Below are 22,758 nucleotides of genomic sequence, written 5' to 3'. Positions count from 1 at the left end.
TCAGAAGCATGAGAGTAACATAGTAGAGAGCCACGTCTCTCTGGTCATGAGCCTCCTCTCCCGTGTTTTCAGGACATCAGTTATGTGGCTTCAGGTTTTCTAACAGAAAATAGTCCCAGCTGTTTTTTCTAAAACCAGCCAGTGTGTGAAATAAAAACAAATCTTTCTCCTGCCTGTGAACTTTAACCCCAAGAACAGATGCTGCAGTTTGTTGTCAATTATTTTACATTTGCAGTCGACACTTTCCTCTTTTCCAGTCAAGTTCTGTCCATTTATAGAAAGTAGCTCAGACACATTTAATTATCCTGCTGTTTTAACATTTCCTTTTTTTATTAGAGAATAATATTCCATGGCCTTTTAGTTTCCCATTAAAGTCAATTAAACATTTCAAAAGAAACAGATGCCCAGACAAAAACGCATGTGTGTTAGTTGGGTACAATGTTTTCGCACAGTGTTGACAATCAAATGGAGCATCATGGATCCCTAACAGAGCATTCAGGGTAACAGGAGTAAACAGAGGAGCAGTGTGCCGGCAGAGCTAACCACCTCTGTTTTATGCTCAGTCACACTGGGGTTATATTCTGCTTTCCTTCGACAGTAAAAGTGAATGAATCAGTTTATATTTTCCTAAAGTGAAGGATTAATATGCTTTTAATTTTTTCCTCATTACAAAGGAAAGAGGACATAATGATCAACTGCTGTTTAATTCCATGCCATTTGTTGTTAATAGTCTTGACTGGATCAGGTTTTAATTATCATTATAAAATTCATAATGGATTACTGAGGCCAGCGTCACTTTTTCAGCATGTCTTCCACCATGTTTTTCTGCTTTGATGTCCATCTTTAGGTCCAGCTGTCCAGCGCCAAGTCCAGAATGGACCGACTTCAGATGAGATCGAAGCTCAGAGAGCGAGGTAAAATTATCTTTGATGCTCCTCAAATGGTTTGTGTTTAAAATGTGAGTTTTTCTCTGCAATATTAAATGTGTAATATGGTGGCTGCAGAAACAAGCTGAAAACACAATGCTGATATGATGCTTTAAGTTACCTCATCATCCAAATCAAGGAGCTGGTTGAAAGAAATGCCCATTCAGAGGGACACCCCAAAGAATGTGTTTTTGAAAAAGATAAAGGATTGCCTGCTATAGATCCTCTCACCAGTGACAATTACTGCCTGCTTCCAAAGTTTTACTATTGAGACTTGGACAAACTGCAAGTGAACTCAGTGTGAATGGGTAGTGTGGTAGGATGAGGGTAAAGAGAACTGTGCTGTGTGTCTGGCAACCTGCCACACAGAGACAATATAAAGTGCAGCAACTGAAATCTGCCCTGAGTGACTTTCATTCCTTTGTGACTCCTCTCCTGAGTCCCCTCTGTCCTCACAGGATCACCTCCTATGGGTCAAATAAGGACTGTAAGGCTTAAGAACAGCTCAAACACAAGAACACGTTTGTTTTCCAAATCATAGCGGATGACTGACAGTTCCAAAATAATGTATGAGTAGTGTTTAAAATAAAGCTTGGCGCAATTTTCATGTCTTAATAATCAGTCTGTATATCTATTCCTTTTCGCCCTTAGAGACAGACTCAGGCACAATTAGGTCTTTCTTGCTGTTTTTAAACCTGTTTCAGTGCAGCTTTGGTTCATCCAAATACCAAATGCCAGGGTTTAAGAGAACAAGTTAGGGCTCTATCTGATCACGACTGCTAAAGTGTACCTCTTGCACAAAGGATTACACTTGTGATTGTGAAGGGAAATTGTGTGCTTATCTGGCATTGTGTGTGTGTGATGCGACTGAGCTCTCTCCAGTGGTAGTGAGGCAGTATTGCTCAGCAGCTCAGGCCCTGCTGTGTGCGCTGCTGTCATGTCGAGAAGGTTGCTGGCTCAGCACTACAACACACAGCTGGAAAATTCCACTTCCTCGCTATGAGCTGTCTCCTCTCCCTCTCTCCTGAGCCGTGACATACATATGGTTCTCACATATAAGACGTGAGGAAAGATGAAAACAGTTTGATTGGAGCTGGATGGGGAGGGATGGAGATGAAGGAGAGATGTTGGACAGATGAAGAGAAAGATGTTCGCTTCACGCTGTGGTGGTGAAAGGAAAACTGCAGTAATGTCAAAAGATAAACCAAAATATCTAGACACTGATTTTAAGCCACATGAAGTTGACAAACCCCACAAATCAAAGCTGGCTGCAACAAAGTAATGGAAAAAGAGAAAATAATCTCCCCTGCCGAAATTTAGAGGAAATAAACTGAAGTTGCTTTTAAAAGGCAGCAACTTTCTTCAGTAATTTTACTATCATTTCTGGATGTTAATGTCCTAAACATGAAAGAGGTGCAGGTCTACTTCTACTTTGGTTGTTTTATTCATTTCATTCAATGTTTCCTCTGCTGGAGGAGAAAATATTGAATTACTTTAAATCAGTTTCAGACAAGAAGTTATAGTCTTCAGCTTATTGTTTTGGTTTTACACCCCAGCTTTTCCAACAATCCTCAACAATCTTGCTGCTCTCATTAGCATCATTTCCAAAAAGGATATGTCAGCCACTAGCTACTTTTCACTAGGAAAAAAAAATGTGTAGTCACAGTTGGTGCATGGTGGGTTGGTTGAAATCTTTGGAAATCACTTGCTGATGTTTGAACTCTTCCTTCGGGCCTATAAATGAAAGACAAGATGCACTTCTCATCAACTGTGTTTCCTGCCTGTCACCTTTAGGCAGATGATGGAGCAGCAGCAGCAACAGATGCAGGCACACATCGAGCGGGAGCGGCGGTCCTCCAACTCAGGTGCTCACATGAAGATGCTTATATAGTGGATTAGTTTTCCCATTTATAATATCACCTGTCGAAGCCAAAAACTCACGAGATCAGGTACATATCAACCAACACTCCTGCTGTTTTCACATGTCACGCTTTCTCTCCAGGTTCTCCTTTCCAAGGCCACCCTGCTGTGCTCTCTGTGGCGCCACCAGTAGTACCTCCCCCAATGAACATGGGTGGCCCCCCTCCTCCTCCACCACCGCCAGGACCCCCGCCACCGTCAGCAGGAGCACCCCAGCCTCCGCTCCCACCACCACTACCCATGGGTGGAGGGAGTCACGGGGAAGAGCCCCCTGCACCGACGGGACTCGCTGCAATGATTGCTGGAGCCAAACTGCGTCGTGTTCAAAGAGTGAGACAACCATTTATCTTGGTCTCTTTGATGTTCTAATGAAAGTGCTTAGAGTCACTCAGGATATAATTGGATTATTGCTGCCAAACCTGACTGGCTTGCTTATTTTTATGTATCGGAAAGCTGCAACTAACTCCCCCCTTCTCTCCCCAGCCTGAAGACAGCTCTTCAGGCGCCAAAAACGATGCCAATCGAACAAGTGGAGGGAGCGGAGGGCTGATGGAGGAGATGAATGCTCTGTTGGCACGAAGGTCAGAACAAAAGAATTAGGAAAACCATACACTAACATCCTGCAGCCACATTGGACTCTACTTGTTCATAGAAGTTGTAGAAGTCAATGTGTGGTTCAGGAGTCATTAATATTATCGCAGTCGTACAAATATTGACAATAATGAATTCAGATTAAATGTCCCGTTCTTATTTGAGGTTTCTTCTTTCTCCCCAGAAGGAAAGCAGCGTCAGAAAAACCTGATGACAGCCAAAATGTGAGTGAATAGAAAACAGTTGTGGTTTGCATTTCATTGCAGCAGTGCCCTCTGTATGGTTTCCACCAGCAATTAACAAGATGATTGAGAAAAGGATTGTGATGATGTTGGCTATGATAAGATCAGCGTGATAATGAGTACTGCCATTTTATTGTACCTGAAGTGATAAAAACATAGAGGCAAGGTGATAAAACTCCTGCATAACGATGTTGGTAATAAATGCAAAATACCATTCGCGAAATGGCATAGTCCATGATGAGGATGATAATAATAACTTGATGGTAGTGAGGGTGGCGCTGCTTACTGATTCCTTCCTCTTTCTTAAGGATGACCCAAATTCTCCATCACCCAGCACTCGAGGTGGACAGAATGCTACAGGTGAGCACAACTAAGGATAGTACACTAAATTACAGCTAGGCCTGTAATATTATGTGCAGTGAACATAAGGAGGTGTGGATGTCTTCTGTTGTCTCTCTATGAAGTGAAACATGTCAAAATGAAATATTCAGCTCAAAGGCAAAGACACACATTTAAGTCAAAGTGAGAGAAACAAGCTTTTACACACTTACCAGAAGGCAGGCTCATTCCAATTGATCCTTTGAGCATGAAGGTATTATGGGTGCTTTTTACAAAACACATGTGATGATCCTCCGTGATACAATGCAATTATAATGAAGAGGCAGATTGTTCAGTTAGGCTTTTGCATTGCTGATTAAATTTACATGCCAATTTCTCTACCAAAAGCAAACCAACCCTGATGTAAATATGTATGTGTTTTGTCTACACACTTACTGCCCCTAAGGCTGTCAGTAAATCCGGTCTAACTGGGCTCTTTTGTGTTCCAGATGGTGCAAAGAAGCCATGGGACCGAGCTAACTCTGCAGACAGGTCAATGGTTTCAAGGTGAGAGAGCAGAAGCCATCACAGCTTGTCCGTAAAGCAGCACAGCAGTAGGGAATCTAATGGAAAGTGTTTTTTTTTTTTTTTTTGGTAATGCAGGGTACGACCTGTGGGGAGTGGCAGTGACACAGACTCATTAGACCTTGATCGAATGAAACAGGTAGAAGAAAATACTAAATTATTTCATTATTTCTGTGTTTCATTTGACCATCTTATTTTGGATCACAAAAAAATGATTTTACTCTTCTATAGTACATAAAAAGATGTCTGATGCATTATGACCGCATTATTTACTTCGGCAGGAAATCTTGGAGGAAGTGTTCCGTGAATTGCACAAAGTGAAGGATGAAATCATTGATGGTACGTTTAATTTTCTCCTTTAACACTTAAGTTTGGGTAGTCAGTCAACTTTTAGCAACACAATCTCTTTCCTAATCTTCACTTTTGAATCCTCTAATTGGAAATCCCTCCAGTGGCATAGTGAGAGGTAGGCAGTCATGTGCAGTTATGACCACTAGGCCACACTAGAATCCCAGAAAATTGAATGTTGGAACTGAACTGAACAAAACCAAATGATGCAGCATATCAACTCTCAGAGACATGAACATGTCACACTGACAACCAAAAGTTTTTTTGTATCACATTTTGAACAAATTAATGGATAATGTCACCAAATATTGTCTAAACATATTAATATGGATTTTTTAAATGAGATGAACATAGTATACACGTAAATCAAATATGAATTTAATGTGTAACTAAAACCTTGGGAATAATATCATCTTAATTTTTTGGATCATTACATGAACCAGCCAATGTCAAATGAGTTTATTAGTACTTTACTGTAACTGTATCCCATATATTTGAACAACATATAAAAAATATTATGTTAAATACAAACTCAATATGATATATTGTGGTAACTGTAAGACATCAATTTAATATGCATAAATGAAATATAGACTAAACAGATTTTAATGATATGCACATTACTATTTTATGTTATTATTGATAACAATGGATGTATTATGAAGCTAAAATTAGCTATATTACATAACTACCCTACAAATTGAATACAGTTCAACTGCCAGAGCATTGTGAGTCATTACAGAATTATCTTTATAGGACAAGTTAAAAACACTTTGAACAACACATGAAATGTGCCTTACATTTTATTTCACCCTATGTGCTATAAAAGGCCTATTTTTCTGTGTTTAATATTTATAAAACACCAACTGTCAAAGCCAATTCACATTCTTCGCATTGTAGCACATGTCACAACCAATCAACTGAACCTTCGTTATTAACTTAAATTTGTTCCCATACTTTCTCCTGTTACAGCTATTAGACATGAACTCAGTCGAGTAAGCACGACATAATCTTTCAGAGGCACCGCCCCAAACCCGCTCCACCCACCTGACTTGGACCACCTTTTCAAACCATCGTTCCTGCAGCAGCTCCTGTGGCCCCGAGGAGGAGGAGGAGAAGGTAGAAAGGTCTGGAAAGAAGGCCCAAACTGTGACATCTACTCATCCTGTCCAGCTGTGGTGTTAAAGAAAAGCAGCAACGCTGAACAAACACCTCAGACAACGGGGCTCTCTCGCACTGATTACTTTGATTTCTTACCAGTTTCTGTCTGTTTATTTCCCAGTTCACCCCTGTCCTTGGCCTAAAGGAAAATAGATAAAACCATATAATTTTTTCACTGGTTTGTTTTAAACATTTTTTATTATTACTATCATTTTCATTATCATTACTATCATTTTTATTATTGTTAATGTAATGTTAATATGAGTCGTAGTAGTCTAGTGAGTTCAATGGTAATAATGAGGAAATGATAATGAGAATATGATAGTAACGAAAATGTTGGTTATTATTATTGCACATAATTTTATGTTAGCCTTTTTTATTTTATATTGGTTCTTATCATTTGGTTTCATTTTAGATACACTTGCAAGTACATCCAATTTTTTTCTCATCATTTGACTTGTAACATGTTTTTTTAGAAAAAAGGTTTTTTATCCTCTTCACCAACACAGCTATGTGTGGAACCATGGCAGAAAAAACATGTTCAGACCTGAAACCAAGGGTGGAATAAACTTCTTTGGATATTGCAATCGTATAAACAAAAAAAAAAAGGGGGGGGGGGGATAAAATAATACACCAGAGTATTTGTGATCATGTTGTTAATAAAATGTTTATTGGCTGCAAGGATACAATGACGTATTGTTCATTTTATTCTCTTATTTTAATGACCAAGTGCTTCCTGGTTTGACAAGAAAAAGAAACACACTAAGCTTAAAATGAATTCAAATAAAACTGTGAACAATGATTCGGATAAATGAGGCCATTTCATTCATTTTGTTTTCATTTGATGCCTGTCTGTTGCTTTTGTTTAACGGCAATTTCTCATTTCAGTAACTTTTTTTTTTTTTTAACACAAAACCTGTTTTTCCTGAACAGGTGCCATAAGCTAGAGTGCAACACAGAAGCGTGAAACATCTGAGCTTTTTCTGTGCAAACTTATTGTGTTACTGAAGTGTGACACGGTTTGGGCTGCTGTCACACTACACACCACACACTACAAAAACATTTACTAAATTGATCTGTTAAAGTACATAATTTATTCACATTTTATTTATTTAGTACACATAGCCAAAATAATTTATCTTATCTGTCTTAAATTATCTTACTACGAATAATGCCAGTCAGGTTGAGGCACTGTGTGATGTTTCTAACACACCTCAGGCTTCACTGTCAGTGAAAACAGTGAGGAAAATGTATTGGCGCACACCAAGCTCAGAAATTACTTTTAGGTTTCATGGAAAACAGAAAGTATGATTTGTGCCATTGCTGTAGCTATTCACTAATATTTATAGTCCTATAATACAAATTTTAGCAGGATTAAAAACAGGATCCAAACTGCTGTTGCACTGTTCTCCATGCAGCTCTTATGTGCACAGCCTCATCAGTGTTGTCACAACAGGTGTGTCCCATTTGCTGGCAATGGCTGCACACCTACTCTGATGTCATTAGCTGGCATGTACAGCAGCAGTGCGGCAAAATTTCCTACAATGCAAAATTAAGCATTGAATAGCTCCTGAGAAAAAAACAAGTAGTATCGTCCTACAGACAGAAAGCACAAACGCATGCACAAGGCGTGAGCTGTCATTGCCGAGTATGAGTGGTGTAAATTGCACTGTATGGTTTTCACAGACAGCAGATCTCAGCCTAAGTGGACAAGCTAAGATTTTGGACCATGTTATCCCCCCCAGTCTCCAGCACTATCATCAAAATAACAGCTGAAGAAAAATGGCTTAGTCTTGGAACAGCATATTGCATCACAAGGAGAATTGAAGCTCCATTGGTGACTACTTGATGCTGTTTATTTCCTTTAACATGCCACATGTTGAGGTCACATACGTAAGACATATATTGAAAAATAAAAAATTAAATTTGATTAAAGGACAATTTTTCCTATGGGAAAATGTTAATAGTTAATAGTTTCAAGATGAATATGCTGGAAAAATCTGGAGCTTTAATAATATTAATAAAGATCAACAGATAATAAATATAATTAATTAAACGGATAGCAGTTGCAGACATTGCTTTCTTATTTCATGCCAGGCAAGTTTGTTTGTTTGTTTTTCTGATTGCTTAAAAAATTGATGATGCTTGGTTTTGGACTATGGCTGTTTGTGAGTTTAAATTTTTATGGACATTTTATGGACAAAATCTAGGTAAGACTTGATTATGCAGTTATGGCACCATTACTAAAACAAAAGATTTTGCTCACATGTACCTGTCTTTGTGTACTGTCTTTTTATTTTCCCATTTTGTGGAGAAATAATGACCAAACGCGTGTGAACAAAGTTTCACCGTGAGACTAGAATGCTGCGATCGTTGGGCAAATCAAAATCTCGCGATGTTTCTGCAGGAGAGCCCATAGTGGCGACGAGAACTGGCGTGGGCCGAAGTGAGGAGTTGTTGTCGAAGAAGAGGGAGAGCAGACCGAGGCAGGAGCAGAGCAGGGGGTGTGTGAGTCTGTTTGTGAGGTCCGAAAAGGAGCACAACACGGCGTGGATGAGAGAGGCAAGCTGGCTGACTTCAACATGGCATCCGGAGATACGCTGTACATTGAGACAGACGGCTCGGAGATGCCGGCCGAGATCGTGGAGCTCCACGAGATAGAGGTGGAAACTATACCGGTGGAGACGATCGAGACCACGGTGGTCGGCGGGGACGACGACGACGACGACGGGCAGCCCATGATCGCGCTCCAGCCGCTGGTCACGGACGACCCCAGCTCGATCCACCACCACCACCAGGAGGTGATCCTCGTCCAGACTCGGGAGGAGGTGGTCGGCGGGGATGACTCGGACCTGCACACGGACGGCGGCGGCGGGTTCGAGGACCAGATCCTCATCCCGGTACCGGCTCCGGGGGTGGAGGACGAATATATTGAGCAGACTTTGGTGACTGTGGCCGGGAAGAGCTCAGTGGGTCGCGTGAAACGGGGAGGCGGCACTGGTGGGAAGAAAGCGGGCAAAAAGAGCTACTTAAGCGGCGCCGAGGCTGGCGGAAGAAAATGGGAGCAGAAGCAGGTGCAAATAAAGACACTGGAGGGCGAGTTTTCTGTTACAATGTGGGCATCGGGTAAGTAACGTTAGCCCGGCCGTGTCTGTCAGCTCCGTTGTTAGCCGTTGCATGAGGCCTCGTTGCCAGGGCGTTGTCCTGCTGCACCAGACTAGTTCCTGGAGTGGTCCGTCGCACCGCCGTGAAGAGCGACTAATACTGCAGGTTTTCGATGCCAAACCTTCGTCTATCACATCGAGATGTTTTTGTTTTGAAGGGAGGCCATGTTTTAGGTGTTGCTGGGCGCCGCCATATTCCCCGAGAATAGTAAGTATGGCGGCGGCCCCGAAAAAATGGCGATAGTCGCGGCCAGGCAGAGATGGCGGCGGTGCTTCAGGGGAGAGACAGACAGCTGGGTTTGGGATATCTGCAGGCCGCAGTACAATGGCGCACTTTCTGCACACAGGCGGCTCGATTGGCGCAGGAGAACCGTGCAAAGTGTGCGGACGTTACATTTGCGTCAAACATTTGGCTCGGGTTGTATTTAACCGGTGAATAATTTAGCATTTAGCTCTGGCGGCTGTTGTCGGTGAAGCCGACGGCTCAGCGTCCGCATCAGGCTAACCTGCGCTGCCTGCACAGCCAGGAGCGGTGTGCAGGAGCCCGGGGACAATTCATCACTGCTGGCTGGGTTTAACAAGGAAAACACCGTTTTTGGTTCCCCAAATAACGCATTTAAAGCTGCTTCGCCTGCTCCTTGCTGATGGTAGTTGTGGTTTTGATGGGTCGCACCAGCTACCTGTAGCTATTTTTGGTGCTCTCTGCTGGTTGATTAAAAAAATACACGATTCCATCATTAATGCAAAATAAGTTTGATTATATTTATTGTGTTTTTAAAGTACAATGCTAGCGTTGCAGGTGCAGAACTGCAGGCAATTGCCAAACAGTTGTGTCATGTTTTTATTCATGCCTTTCCAAAGTAAATACCTGACAGTAATGTGACTTTAAATACATCCTGGGGATTGGTAGCTGCAGATGATTTCAGACCCCACAGACTTGTAGCTAGGGAAATAGCTCTTTGTTATCGGTTCAGTCTCTGTAATGTGTTTCTAGATGACAATAAAGACATTGACCATGAGTCAGTGGTGGAGGAGCAGATCGTCGGGGAGAACTCCCCTCCAGATTACTCCGAGTACATGACAGGAAAGAAACTGCCCCCAGGTGGCATCCCGGGAATTGACCTGTCAGACCCCAAACAACTGGCTGAATTTGCCAGGTGAGTGTCAGTTCTCTGCATAGTTCATTTCCAGAGGTAAAAACACTTGTTACTTTGGAGAAAGACAGTTTGTGGACTATAGTGATGTCGCTGCAAAAAAAATAACGCTATTGGAGCAGGTTGCACACTCTGGTGTTTACAAAGGTGGCGGCGGCACAATCCTCAGATTTTGTGGCAAGAAGGCAAAACTGACTGCTTGTTTATTTATTTATTTATTTATTTATTTTTCATAAATCATCTTAAAGCATTTTTTGTGTTTTGTGAAATTTTATTTTATGTTTTCTCTTTAAATATTTAAATTAGTAGTCTGATCTATAATATAAAAGATAACCAATTAAGAATAAGGTTGCAAATAAGAACCAATGAAATCACTGGTTTAAGGAACACTTAACTTTAAGTACATGGTAAAATTTACCTGAGCATGTACTAAAGCAGAACACAGAACAGAATATTCCCCTTTTTTTTAAGCTTTGTTATAAAACTAAATGATTACTGAAATGTGTGCCAACTGACAGGCATTGTTCACATTTGCCAGTATAGCAACTTTCATCTATTTTCACGATTGGTTTTTTTATTTTATTTGATGAAGCCATTAAAATGACGGGAAATGAATTATTTTAATGAAAGCTAAATTGACCTATTTGATTTGCTCTGCTTGGGCAGCATATTGGTTAGCACTGTTGTCTCACAGCAAGAAGGTCGCGGGTTTGGTTCCCAGGCCTGTGGCCTTTCTGTGCAGTTTGCATGTTTTTCATCTCTTCATGGGTTTCCTCCCACCATCCAAAGACATCACGTTTGGGTTAATCGGTGACTCTAAATTGTCCGTAGGTCTGAGTGTGAGTGGTTGTTGGTTTGTCTGTATTTTGGCCCTGTGGTGGAATGGAGACCTGTCCAGGGTGTACCCTGCCCTCACCCAGTGTGAGCTGGGATTGGCTCCAGCACCCCTGTGACCTATAAATGGATATGCAGTAGAAGATGAACGAGCAAGAATTAAAACTTATGATGAAAGGAATAAAATATCAGGATTTTAGGACTCCTAAACCTTTGGCTGGGAAAAACACAATAATAAAAATTGTCGCAAATGAATGCAAGTGTAGGCCATTTGAATGGAAAGCAGAATCTTTTCACTGTGTTTTTGACTTTTTTGTAAACCTGTGTCACTTGCAATTTCTTACTGATCCCAGTTATTAATTAACCAACTAAACCAATATCAAAATTGGACCATCTGATGACATGGACAACTGTGCCAAAGGGATTACCTTGAGCAATATGTGGTTATGTTTATTTAAACCACTAACCATGCCATTTTGCTTTTAAATAGAATGAAGCCCAGAAAAGTCAAAGAGGACGATGCCCCCCGGACGATAGCTTGCCCTCATAAAGTATGTATGACTGCATTATCTCCCAAAGGACCCCTGCCCCCACTTTGCGGTTGATTACTGAGTTCATTGTTCTGATAGGGTTAAATGTCCTACAAGGTTGCCTTCTATGTAATTCAAAAAACGTTATTAAGCGACAGTGAAAGCTCTTCAGTGTGTGGATTTCCGTGTTCTTACAAGTGCAATCAGGCTTTATCTGAACTCTGCATATTTATCTAATGCCGAAGAGTTTCTCTCCCTGAGCTGCCTGAAGTGTGACGCTGTTAACAGTACATTTCCACTTCAGGGAAGAATTAAAGCAGTTTCACTTGTTTGCCAGATTTAAACCTGATTATACAAACAAACCGATGTAGGCACTTGATATTTAGATATGTGTACTTTAGAGTTCACAGCCCTGCTGCAATCATTGTATTATTTGCATTTCTCTGCTGTTAATAAACTCTGCTGCTTTTTCTTCCTCCAAAGGGCTGCACAAAGATGTTCAGGGATAACTCAGCCATGAGGAAGCACCTCCACACCCACGGGCCCCGTGTGCACGTCTGTGCCGAGTGTGGCAAGGCCTTTGTGGAGAGCTCCAAACTCAAACGTCACCAGCTTGTTCACACAGGGGAGAAGCCCTTCCAGGTTAGCAACTGGTTCAAAATCACCCTTCCCTGCACACAGATACACATTTAGTATTTTTACATTTTAAGCACATAAGCTCATTGTACTTTGAAGTCAAATTTGAGCAATAGTAAATAATTGGTCAGTTGTAAGGTTCAAAATGAACACCCACCGTGTACCAAATTAAGTAAATCAAGAGTAAAACTTTGTGTCTCTCTCTTGAATTTATTCTGGTACGTAAAGATTGATTACATACACTCTGCTTTCATTTGGCATGTAATTTTAAATGAGAATATTGCATAAATGTGTATTTCAAGGCTACATACATATTATCATCCTCAAAGACTAAAGGCTCATGTTACAGGCAGTCAGCATTCTCACCAGCTAATGGACAAAGAAAAACTGGGCTGTGCTTTTATTGTTGTCTAGAACTATTTCTAATGTTATGGGTATGAGAAGGACAACTGTAAGTTCAGACAAACCTAAGCCTGTTTGGCTACTTAGTTCTGTTGCTTGTATTTTGAAACTGCACATTTTTGACTTTTAACATCAAAAGAATTTTGAATAAGGACGAGCTGACGTGTTTGGCAGACAAAGTTATTTTGGGTATCGTTGGCTGGGGTTGCTGGAGTGTAAACCTTCCAGAATAGACACAGAGTGCGACAGATCTGCTAATGTTAGCCTACGCTTTGACTGTATTGGACTGTATTCAGTAAAACAGGGAGGAAATAAAGAGCAGTTATTAGGAGCTGATTAGCAGAGGGGTTTTATAAAGATTGCACAGACTGCCTGTTCAATGTAGAACTAACTCTCCTGTTCCTCTTTCTTGTAGTGTACCTTTGAAGGCTGTGGGAAAAGGTTTTCTCTGGACTTCAACCTGCGCACACACGTGCGGATCCACACTGGAGACCGACCATATGTTTGCCCTTTCGACGGCTGCAATAAGAAGTTTGCTCAGTCAACCAACCTAAAGTCTCACATTCTCACACACGCCAAAGCCAAAAATAACCAATGAGATCCCGTCCACCAGCATCAAACCACACAGATGAAAAACACGAGCATCCTAGCACCGCCAGTGAAACCTTTTTTGAAGATGGAATGAAAAGCTTGAGACTTTCTGATTTATATTAAAAAATCTGACAGATTAAAAGACTTTAAAAACACTGAAATTCAGATAGTTTACCTATGTCCCCTTTCTTCTACTGTCATATTGGATAAGGAACACAGTGACTTAATCTCCAAAGCCCCGGTCAACACAGTCCCTTCGTTTCTCCAGTGGCACTTGGCTGCCAGAAGATGGAACCCATGGACACATCAGAGACTTATTTTTATCAGAGAAGCAGTAATCTATCCATATTTTTATTTTGTTGCATAGCTTTTATTTTCTTCAAGTGTGCATATTGTACACTTGCCTCAGGCTATGTTTAGTAAAATTATAATTTTTTTTTTTTCCTCCTGCATTATGAGATCGTACCCACAAAATCCCTCAGCCTTGTGTGACCTGTTTCACATGTATGAGAAGTTAGTAAAAAAAAAAAAAAACAAAAACCTGTATGTTTGCATTTCCATACAATCTTTGGTTGTACTTTTCTCTAACCACAAAATAACCTTGTATACTTGTATTGTATGGCTGTATTAAAATTACGTAGGCATAGATAGAGGTGTGATTTAAAGTGTTAACCAATTAAACTTAGTCATGAGTTGCTTTATATTTTCTATGAACTGTCTTTACACAGATGAATGAGTAATATAAACTTGCTCACAGCCTGTCTCAGTTCAAGTATCTGGATCGTACATCTAATTGACTGCGAGACCATCACTTTCTTTGTTAGAATGTAATGTACAGACGTCAAACATTAACTTCCTTTGTTGATATTTACACCCATGTATCTCAACTGCCCACAATAAAATGGGTCATTCCAACCCTGTCGAAATACACTATACATTTTTACTCAGTATCTTTTTGACTGACCAGTGATATTGTTGCCCGACAATACTCTGGTTCCAATGTCCTATATAATTCCGAAGTGAAAACTTTTAAAGTGATGAAATAAGGAACAGAAATTAGTTCTATCCCTAAACAAATGAGAAACAGCTTTCAAAAACAGTCATGAATGATCACCTTTATTCATAATTTGCTTGTGACAGAAAGGCGGGCATTACCACACAGTAAATCTTGAATATGGATTTTTTTTTTTTTTTTTGTCTTGTCACAATACTTTGAATGCAGCACTCTTTGTCAGCGAACTTACCAGCCTAATCTTTGAATCTCAAGCTGCCTCTTAAACGCACCAAACGTAGACAGATTATTAACAGATGATGCTTCTGGACAGATTCCTGAAAAGCTGCTGTACTGGCTTTTTTGTGAATTATTGGCCAGAAGAAGAGTTTCTGATTGATATCACTGCTAGTGATAATTAACTTCATACCTGTATATTTACCTCACTACCAAGTGCACACATTTCCTTTTACTGTCTTGTACTTTGTCACTATGCCACATATTTCTGAGAGAAACACATCAGAGACGAGGTTCTACAGTTTTAGTTGATGCTAGTTTTATGCAGTGTGCCAGACAAATGTTTGTAAGAGAAAGACTTACCAAAACATGGAGCACAAGTTTTTATAAACATCTAGATGTATTTTTGGAAGTAACACATGTGATTTGCACTAAACACCTTTTACCACACAAAATCTGTTGGATTTATTTTAGAGAAACTCAAAAACTAAATTCAGCCCACCACAGAAACAACTCAAAAGTCAGCTCATGCTTCCTGAGAATGACAGACTTTGTGAAAGCTGCATCAGCTCGGTGGGGTTTCTCTCCTTCTGCTTTGGGTCTCCACTTGCAATTTTGAAGTTTAAACATAAATCCATTCCTTTTCTGCCCAGCCAAGCAGGATTAGCTCAACTGCCGACCTCAGCATCCTGCTAAGATCCTACTTTTTGCTCTGATCCTGACTCCAGACCAGATCCTACTGCCCCCTACTGCCAACAACTGGAACACCCCCATCCCGGAGGCAGCGCTGTCCGTGGTGCTGATTCTCAGGCAGCGGTCAATATAAGAATATCATCCCGGGTGTGTTGAAAGAGTTTTCTCTCGAGCCTGTCTTTGAGAAAACTCCTGTCTTGACTAAATGCCCCATCGAATGACCCAAAGAGGAAAAGAATTACCAAAGGGGGCTGTGTTACTTTGTGCTACTTTGTGTTTCGGCCCAGGAAATACATTGATTTAGCTCAAGTGCATTCTTGATGTCTTATTGGCTTTTTTAGACGGCAAACAGCTCAGATGTGCTGATTGAAATTCTGCACCAGAGTCGTTGTTCCTCTACCTGAGACCAACTTTGACCAGAGAACTGTGTGGGGCCACCCTCTCTTCCTCTCTTGCTCTCTTGCTCTCATTGTGTGTGTCAGAGAGAGCGAAAGAGAGAGAGAGAGAGAGTGTAAAGACTGATTCAGACATGATTCCACTTGGGGGCTTCTCCTTTTTTCTAAGGGAGCATTTATTCACGGGATTGGTTGTTTTGATTGACAAAGGCAGGGGAGAGTAAATGCACTACTTGTTATGCAGCTGAAGTCTGTCAAGCCTCCAACACCTGCTCTCTTTCAGATGCTTATTTCATTATGGCTTCCCTCTCCCAGGAGTCAAAGCACTTGTATGCTTTTTCTCCCCCCCCCCCCCCCCCCCCCCCTTTCTTTTAATCCTGTGCTGCTGCATGTTTACCTGGATGTCATTCCCTTTATCACTTTCACTCTCTGCTTGGGCCAAGTCGTTGCTTATTTGAAGCCAAGTATGATCTCACCTACAATCTCAACGCCTGGATATTTTTTCATTAGTTTCTTTGTGTGTGTGTTGCTCTGGTAGCAAGCAAACAAAGGTTTATCACAGTGAAGCATAACAGGCAGCCTCGGTGGGAAGATACCCACAGTTGCAGCATTAAACCCCTTCAGCTGTGAGTGGAGACCAAATCAGGAAATCCATACAAATCAACCCTCAGCCCTCTGTGCTTTATTATTTATTTTACATTTCTTAATAACATTCCCGCAAGGATCTTTCTTGTGCTTATGATCTGCTTGTCAAAAGCCATATTTCATAGTCACGTAGTAAATAAATCCTGAGGCAAACAACCACCAGAGTAAACATAAGCTCAGTATAACAATAATTTAATGTGTTTTGTTTTAAATCTCCATAGAGTATTAAGTATTTCAACGGATCTAAGATATTTAAACTTTGACACTGCAGACACTGAATTCCACAGATGTGTCTATACTATCTTCATCTCGGTTACATTTATGTTGAAATTGTCTATTGTTCTCTCACACAACCAATTTGTTGGCTCGGCATACAGAACATTATAATTCAATTCAATTCAATCTGTAGGCCAAAACTCTGAATTCAAATCTGTTCTTGACAGGTTTAAGTCTCTTGAAGTGCCTTTTTTCACAGTGGGTACAAAAAGAGATGCTATTTCCATGCAGAAAATATGTTGCCAAGGTAACAGAGGAGAGAGTGTGAGTGTGAGCGGGAGCGAGAGAGTGAGAGGGAAAGAAAGAGGCTGAGATACCTCGTGAATACCAGGACTGCTGATGTAAGGCCCAATGCTCCACCCTTCATGTTAGCAGCACCACAGCAGAGTCTCAACCTGTGTACAACGCTGGTTACACATCTGAGGCCTGTCTTTGAAAGCAGTAAATGTCAGGACGAGTTTTATTCCTGTCTTCATTGCAGCTCAGAAACCTTTCCCTGGCAACCTTTCATTCTTCTGCTCTTTCCTCAGTGCATCCTTTTTCTCACCTCTGCTCCCCTCATCAGCTCTTTCTCCTTGAGTCTGTCTGCCTAAATATAGACTGCTTCATACTCTTTCCTTGACTTCTGTTTTTGTCTCTGTCTCCTCTCTCATACACTTTCTGTGTACATACTCTTTCTGTCTACATGAAAGTCAAGTCTGCTCGATTGGCATGACCATAATTAAATATCGTGCTATCAGGGCGGGTTTGTTTACAATGTAATTATTCAAAATTTAAAGGGGGAAAAAAAAACACAAATGGTCACATTACTGTCCAAATGCATCGGTATTAATGACTACACCAATAACCATCCATGTTGATTATCATTTTATGTCAGTTACCATGAGAAAAGGGAGGATTTTCTCCTTTTTCTGTTTTAGATCATTACAATTTAAATTGATCTTTGTGATTTCATCTAAGTTGGAAAAATTATGATGAACTTTTAACTGTTTTGGGTGGTGGAAAGTAACTGAATGTATTTTGCTTATTCATGTAGTTTTACTGCGACCTGCCCCCGGATAAGTGGATGAAGAGGGATGGATGGATGTAGTTTTACTACACAACACAAATGTAATTTTATAATTTTATAAGCATAGTTTGGATTGCACAGCTTTCATTTGGAATTGATTTTTTCAGATTGCCTCTTTTACTCAAGTGAAGGATCTGGGAAAGTATAATTAATTGCAGCTCTTCTTCATATTATAAGATAACGAGACAGCTTTGAAGTCAGAAGCTGTGTTGAAGTCTGGGTGGTTAAGTTTTATGTTGGTAAAGACCTCAGTTCTTCTGTCTGTGTAGGGTGCATAGGACTCAGTGCTGTCTTCCTGACAATGTTGTGAGTGTGTTTTCTGTGTAGCCAGATTTGTATCCACAGTCTCAGTGGCCGGGTTATGATCAGTGCCCTTTTCAGTTTTTATTTCATGTTTTTGTAGACTGATATACTGCTCTTTCTCCTTTGCTGTGATTTGGTTGGTGCAGATGGCCACTGAGGCCATTACTGCGGTTCTGCACTCACTGAAGTCCACAGCAGTGTTCTCCTCAGTTTTTTTCTGTCTCTCCTGTGCCACAGCCTCTCACCCATCAGCCACCAGGCGTCAATCACAAACTGACCTTTATTTGATTAATGCTTCCTTTCAGGATCCTCATCACGTCCCTGCTTCACTCCACCCGGTCACTGTAGGTGGATATTTTGCAAAAGACCTGAGCCTTTGCATCTACATTTCAGTTCAAAAACTGCATAGCTGCTCAGCCATGTGATTGGCCTACATCACAAATGATGTAGAGCTAGTTAGCATGAAGAGTTACCTGATATTACCAATTTTACCTGCAGTGGCTCTGTCCCACCAGCTGCAATGGATGACAACAGATAAAAAAAAAAAAAAAAGCTGTGAGGCCACTGCGATGTTATTCCCAGGCCATGTATGTATGCATGTATGCTAGATATGCCCAATCAGCGTGAAATCCGCACTGAATGTTGCGGCAGCCAGCCAGGAGTGCTGTGCTGTGGAGAGACACCCAGGCTCAGTAGCACCACAGTGAGAGGTGTGTCCTCATGGTTCATCTCCGACACTCCTGCCGTAACTTCCCAACCCCCTCCCCCCTTTCCGGAAGCTCCACAAACACCGACAACTCAGGTACCGAGTCGTTTTTATTTTACTCTGGCCGAGGCTTTTTTTTTTTTTTTTTTTTTTTTTTGGAAAAAATAGACTTATTTCTGACCTATTGAGTCGTGTGACTTGTATTGTATGGACATCCAAGTTAGTTTTTTTTTACATTATTAACAGTATTCTGCATTTCACTGAACGTCTGAGCTGGTATGATTTTGTGTTGTTCCGGTTATTTTCTCAATGCGCTTTTTATCGGTGAAGGTGTACATAGTTACACGTATTGCCTTTGTGTGTTTTGTTGCGGGAAAAGGAACTGCCGCGGTGAAGACTGACACAAAACAAACAAAACAAAACACATATCTTACAAACACGCTTAGATGAGGACAGTGTGAGCAATAAATAATTGCAGTGATCAGAAATAGAGTGAAAATTGAAAAAGTATTCAGCAATGGTCAAGTCAAATGAAGGCATGCATGCAATAGCAAATAATAGTTAGGAGCGACCTGGTATCTGGGAAAGATAATGTGCCCACAACCTCACGACTGTTTCCCATGTTGCATTAGGCCCAGCAGAAGCCTTATGTGACAACAACATTAGCATACGCAGTTTTAGTGAGTCACTGTGAATGGGACCCTTTAAAGAAATTTAAACTGTCCCCCCCTTCACCAACAGATGATAGATAGTTAGGAGCTGACTGGCAGCAACACAGTTTACTTACTGATCTCTAATCAATGAGAGATCCATCACTGGTGACGCTCAGTGCACAGACAGAGCAAATCACTTCTATAAGTGATAGCAGTTATCAGGCAAATGGGCAGAAAATGGTTCCTAATGGTGCCCAATGTGTCTGGTGTAAACTGCAACCAGCTTCTCTGTTGTCCATCACCCTGGAGCATATGTAACTGAAGAGGGGAGGCGGCAGGAATGGAGAGGGAGAGGAGGGAGCATCTGTTCGTTCAGCGTGGGAACTCCTCAGGGGGCAGCACAATAATCTGGGTTCACGTCAAACCGAATCTGGTGCCTGTGCTGCAGGATGACGCTATGTCACTTAGTAAGTCTGCATGTCACACGGTGGAAATCACTGAGTCAGCACCGCTGGTGTGTGACCTTAACTCAGCCGACTCCTCCACTTCCTAATGGGAGCTCAAAGATGCTCGCTCAGTTTCTGACTTGGCTTTGTCAAAAATCCTGTTGGTAATTGAAGCATAGTTGACTCAAAGACTGAGGCGATAAAAAATGAATGTCTCCAGGTCTTCACCAAACCCATTAGACTGATTAAACTGCTCAAGAGGGGAGCAGTTTTTAGTGTGACTAATTGACTTCACAATGCAACACTTGGCAGCACTAGTTATTTGCTTTAGTCATGACTTTGACTAGACAGTAACAGTTGGTACTGAGTAAACAAGGAAGCCTTTAGTTTAGATTTGACCATTTCAATTATCTTCCCCCTTGCCCAGGCTGTTGTTTTCCCAGAAACAGTGGTCACATTCACTATTAATGAGCCATGATGTTCATCTTGGACCCATTTACTCCTCTCAATAATACATACTCTTTGGAGATGCCTGTGCATATTTTATACTTTGCCACCTCCTTTTCTGTGTGCTTCCCCCCCAGAGACAGATATCAGTGGTGTTTTGGTAGCAGTCACTATCTGGCCCCAGGCTCTCTCGACATATACTCTCAGGGATAAATGATTGCCAGGGAAACAATGTCTCGTGTCTCATGTGAGAGTCTAAGACTGCCTGCTGCGTGGAGATAATGAAACACTGAGCTGCAGCGTGGAGAGTATAAGGTGCTAACACACTAGTTGAAGGAATTCTGTCTTTTTCGATTTACCGTTCCTATTACTCCCCTCTAACTGTGAACATAATAGGCTCTTTAGTTTGTTGAAATAGTCCTACCGATCTTTTTAAACTAGAAAACTGACCTCAAATTGGACATATCAATGCCCTCATTTGATTTTCCCCACATCATAATTGGCATTAAAACCAGGCCATTGTGGTATCAGAGAGCATGTTGGTTTAAGTGCCCCATAAGGGACTTGTCCTGTCAGAACAAACTTAAACTCATATAAAGGAATAAAAAGCCCATTAACGGTGACAGCCGAAAATTCCATCAGCTAAGCATTGATGGAACCATTGAGGAAAATGGGCAAAAGGTTCATCATAGTGCTACTGACGACCACTTTGACCCAAGTGGCATCTGATCAGTTTGGCCCAAACTGCTCAGATAGCATTGGACACATGTGGCCTTGACTTGTTTTCCTTTGGTTCAGTATACAGGTGGTCCCAAGACTGGCCCAAATGCAGCATGATGGCCACGTGTTTCTTTCACATCTGGGTATATTCTGCCTGTGTTGACAGGCGCCTGGAGGATTTTCTTTGTACACCAGAAGTGGTCCAGATATGGAAGTATCTGGGCCAGACATGGACCACAGAACAGCAGTGTATGATGTATGTTTCATTATGGTGGTTGGGTGTGGGGGATAGTGAGATCCTGCAGTTGGAAGAAGTGAGTCAGCATGATTCAAGACGGCACACTGGAGAAGAGAGGGGAAGGGGGAGTTGAGAGCCAGACAATGGTTGGGGGAAGGAGGAAAACTCCTTAAAGGCCAGGAAAGAAATTACGTAGTTTTGGAAAGCAGGTCAGGCTCGTGCAGTGTTAGGAAGCAGAGCGTGTGGTTGTGATCTGGCTGCAGGGCTCACTCCACTCCACTTGCTGATGGACCTCCAGCACGCCCCCCCCCCCCTCCTCCTCCCCCCCTTGACCCCTTTGTGAAGGTGCACTGAATACCAAGGAGCCAGAGGATGCCTGGCTGCCTGGCTGCCTTACAAAGGATGCTCTTTTCTGTGTCTTCTGCTCTTCTTGTTCTGTTTCACTCAGCATTCTCTCTCACTCACAGCTCCCTGTGTCTTCTCTCTGTGTCTGTGTCTCTCTTGTCTCTGAGCTGTCTCGCTTTCTTCTCTGCACCTCCCACTCCATCCTCATTTCTTCGTCCTCACCCTGCCTCTCTGCCTTCCACCCTCCTCAGTATATTTGTTTCACAAAACCTTCCATCTACTCCTCTTTGCTTTGCCCCCCTTTCTCCCCTTGTTCTCTGTCTCTCTCTCTCTCTCCAGAAATGCATCTATTATTAACATACATTTCTGGTTCTTGCCAAAGACTAAAGCAAGGTTCAGGCCCAGCAACTCAGCATTTTAATCACCCATAATGAGCAGAAAATAATGAATAAAAGTGCTTGAATCCAGCCTATGTTTTAGGTGACAAGCAATTAAATTTTGTCTTGCCACCACCAGGTTATCCCTGCATGCTGTTATATTTCTGCCCAATATGCCCCTCTCCCCTGAGGTTTCCTGCTGTAAAAAGCGTTTCAGTTCATGTATATAAAAAAATCAATCCAGCAGCATCTTACTAAGCAAAACACAAAGTCAGACTCCGAATCAGAGCTCTTTATCCAGCAGATAATACATATTATGTTAGTCCTGCTATCAGTGAGACATCACTGTAACTGTAGATTTGGTTGTGCATCTGTTCCCACTGCAGAGATTGTGTTTAACCTCTCCTGCGACAGGTTTCTGTCGCAGGGCAGGCAGTGACTGCCTTCCGAGGGCAGAGGCGCACCACTGCCATGCCAGCACAGAAATACGCAGGCGCAGGAAGGTGCGTCCCCGTTGACTGGTGTGGCCTCCTTTCCTTTCATCATCTGCCTCCAAACCCCAAATGGCTGAAGGGCAGGGAACTGTCAGGGATCCACCACTGGCAATGACAATAAAATAATGTTGTTGCAAGATGACTGAAACCCAACATGTATCACCACTTTGGCTGGTGGAACTGGTGAACTCAGGGATGCGGCATTTTATTTTGTTCCAAACCAACTACACAGTGCAGAAAGGGGCCTCCATTGCTACTGAGGCTTTAGATAGTGGGATCGGCCCAGAGAATTTATAGAATAAAAAGTAAGATAAATCTGAA

The 22,758-nt window shown here is 41.7% G+C and overlaps 2 protein-coding genes across 3 annotated transcripts in view; both read left to right on the top strand.

Moving 5' to 3' along the window:
* The window catches only part of evlb (Enah/Vasp-like b), a 35,962-nt gene extending 29,292 nt beyond the window's left edge, over positions 1–6,670 (top strand). The window contains exons 4-13 of the mRNA XM_029496578.1: positions 848–914; positions 2,721–2,791; positions 2,929–3,176; positions 3,330–3,427; positions 3,625–3,661; positions 3,988–4,039; positions 4,507–4,564; positions 4,661–4,721; positions 4,864–4,921; positions 5,903–6,670. Coding sequence (XP_029352438.1) covers positions 848–914; positions 2,721–2,791; positions 2,929–3,176; positions 3,330–3,427; positions 3,625–3,661; positions 3,988–4,039; positions 4,507–4,564; positions 4,661–4,721; positions 4,864–4,921; positions 5,903–5,940 — 788 coding nt within the window. The 3' untranslated portion in view covers positions 5,941–6,670. The remainder of the gene's footprint in view (positions 1–847; positions 915–2,720; positions 2,792–2,928; positions 3,177–3,329; positions 3,428–3,624; positions 3,662–3,987; positions 4,040–4,506; positions 4,565–4,660; positions 4,722–4,863; positions 4,922–5,902) is intronic.
* Positions 6,671–8,505: 1,835 nt separating this feature from the next.
* yy1b (YY1 transcription factor b) lies at positions 8,506–14,317 on the top strand. 2 transcript variants are annotated; one of them, XM_029496923.1, is made up of 5 exons: positions 8,506–9,217; positions 10,262–10,412; positions 11,734–11,794; positions 12,257–12,415; positions 13,227–14,317. In XM_029496923.1, exons 1-5 carry the CDS (start codon positions 8,674–8,676, stop codon positions 13,407–13,409), a joined length of 1,098 nt encoding a protein of 365 aa, XP_029352783.1. In that variant the 5' UTR covers positions 8,506–8,673; the 3' UTR covers positions 13,410–14,317. The 2 variants fall into 2 exon arrangements, with proteins under 2 accessions (XP_029352783.1, XP_029352782.1); XM_029496922.1 differs by having other exon boundaries at positions 10,250–10,412.
* The last annotated feature ends 8,441 nt before the right edge of the window (positions 14,318–22,758 follow it).

This window comes from Echeneis naucrates, chromosome 24 (genome assembly GCF_900963305.1).
Source record: "Echeneis naucrates chromosome 24, fEcheNa1.1, whole genome shotgun sequence".
NCBI classification, from domain to species: Eukaryota; Metazoa; Chordata; class Actinopteri; order Carangiformes; family Echeneidae; genus Echeneis; species Echeneis naucrates.
This window is presented reverse-complemented; position numbering and strand designations above follow the sequence as displayed.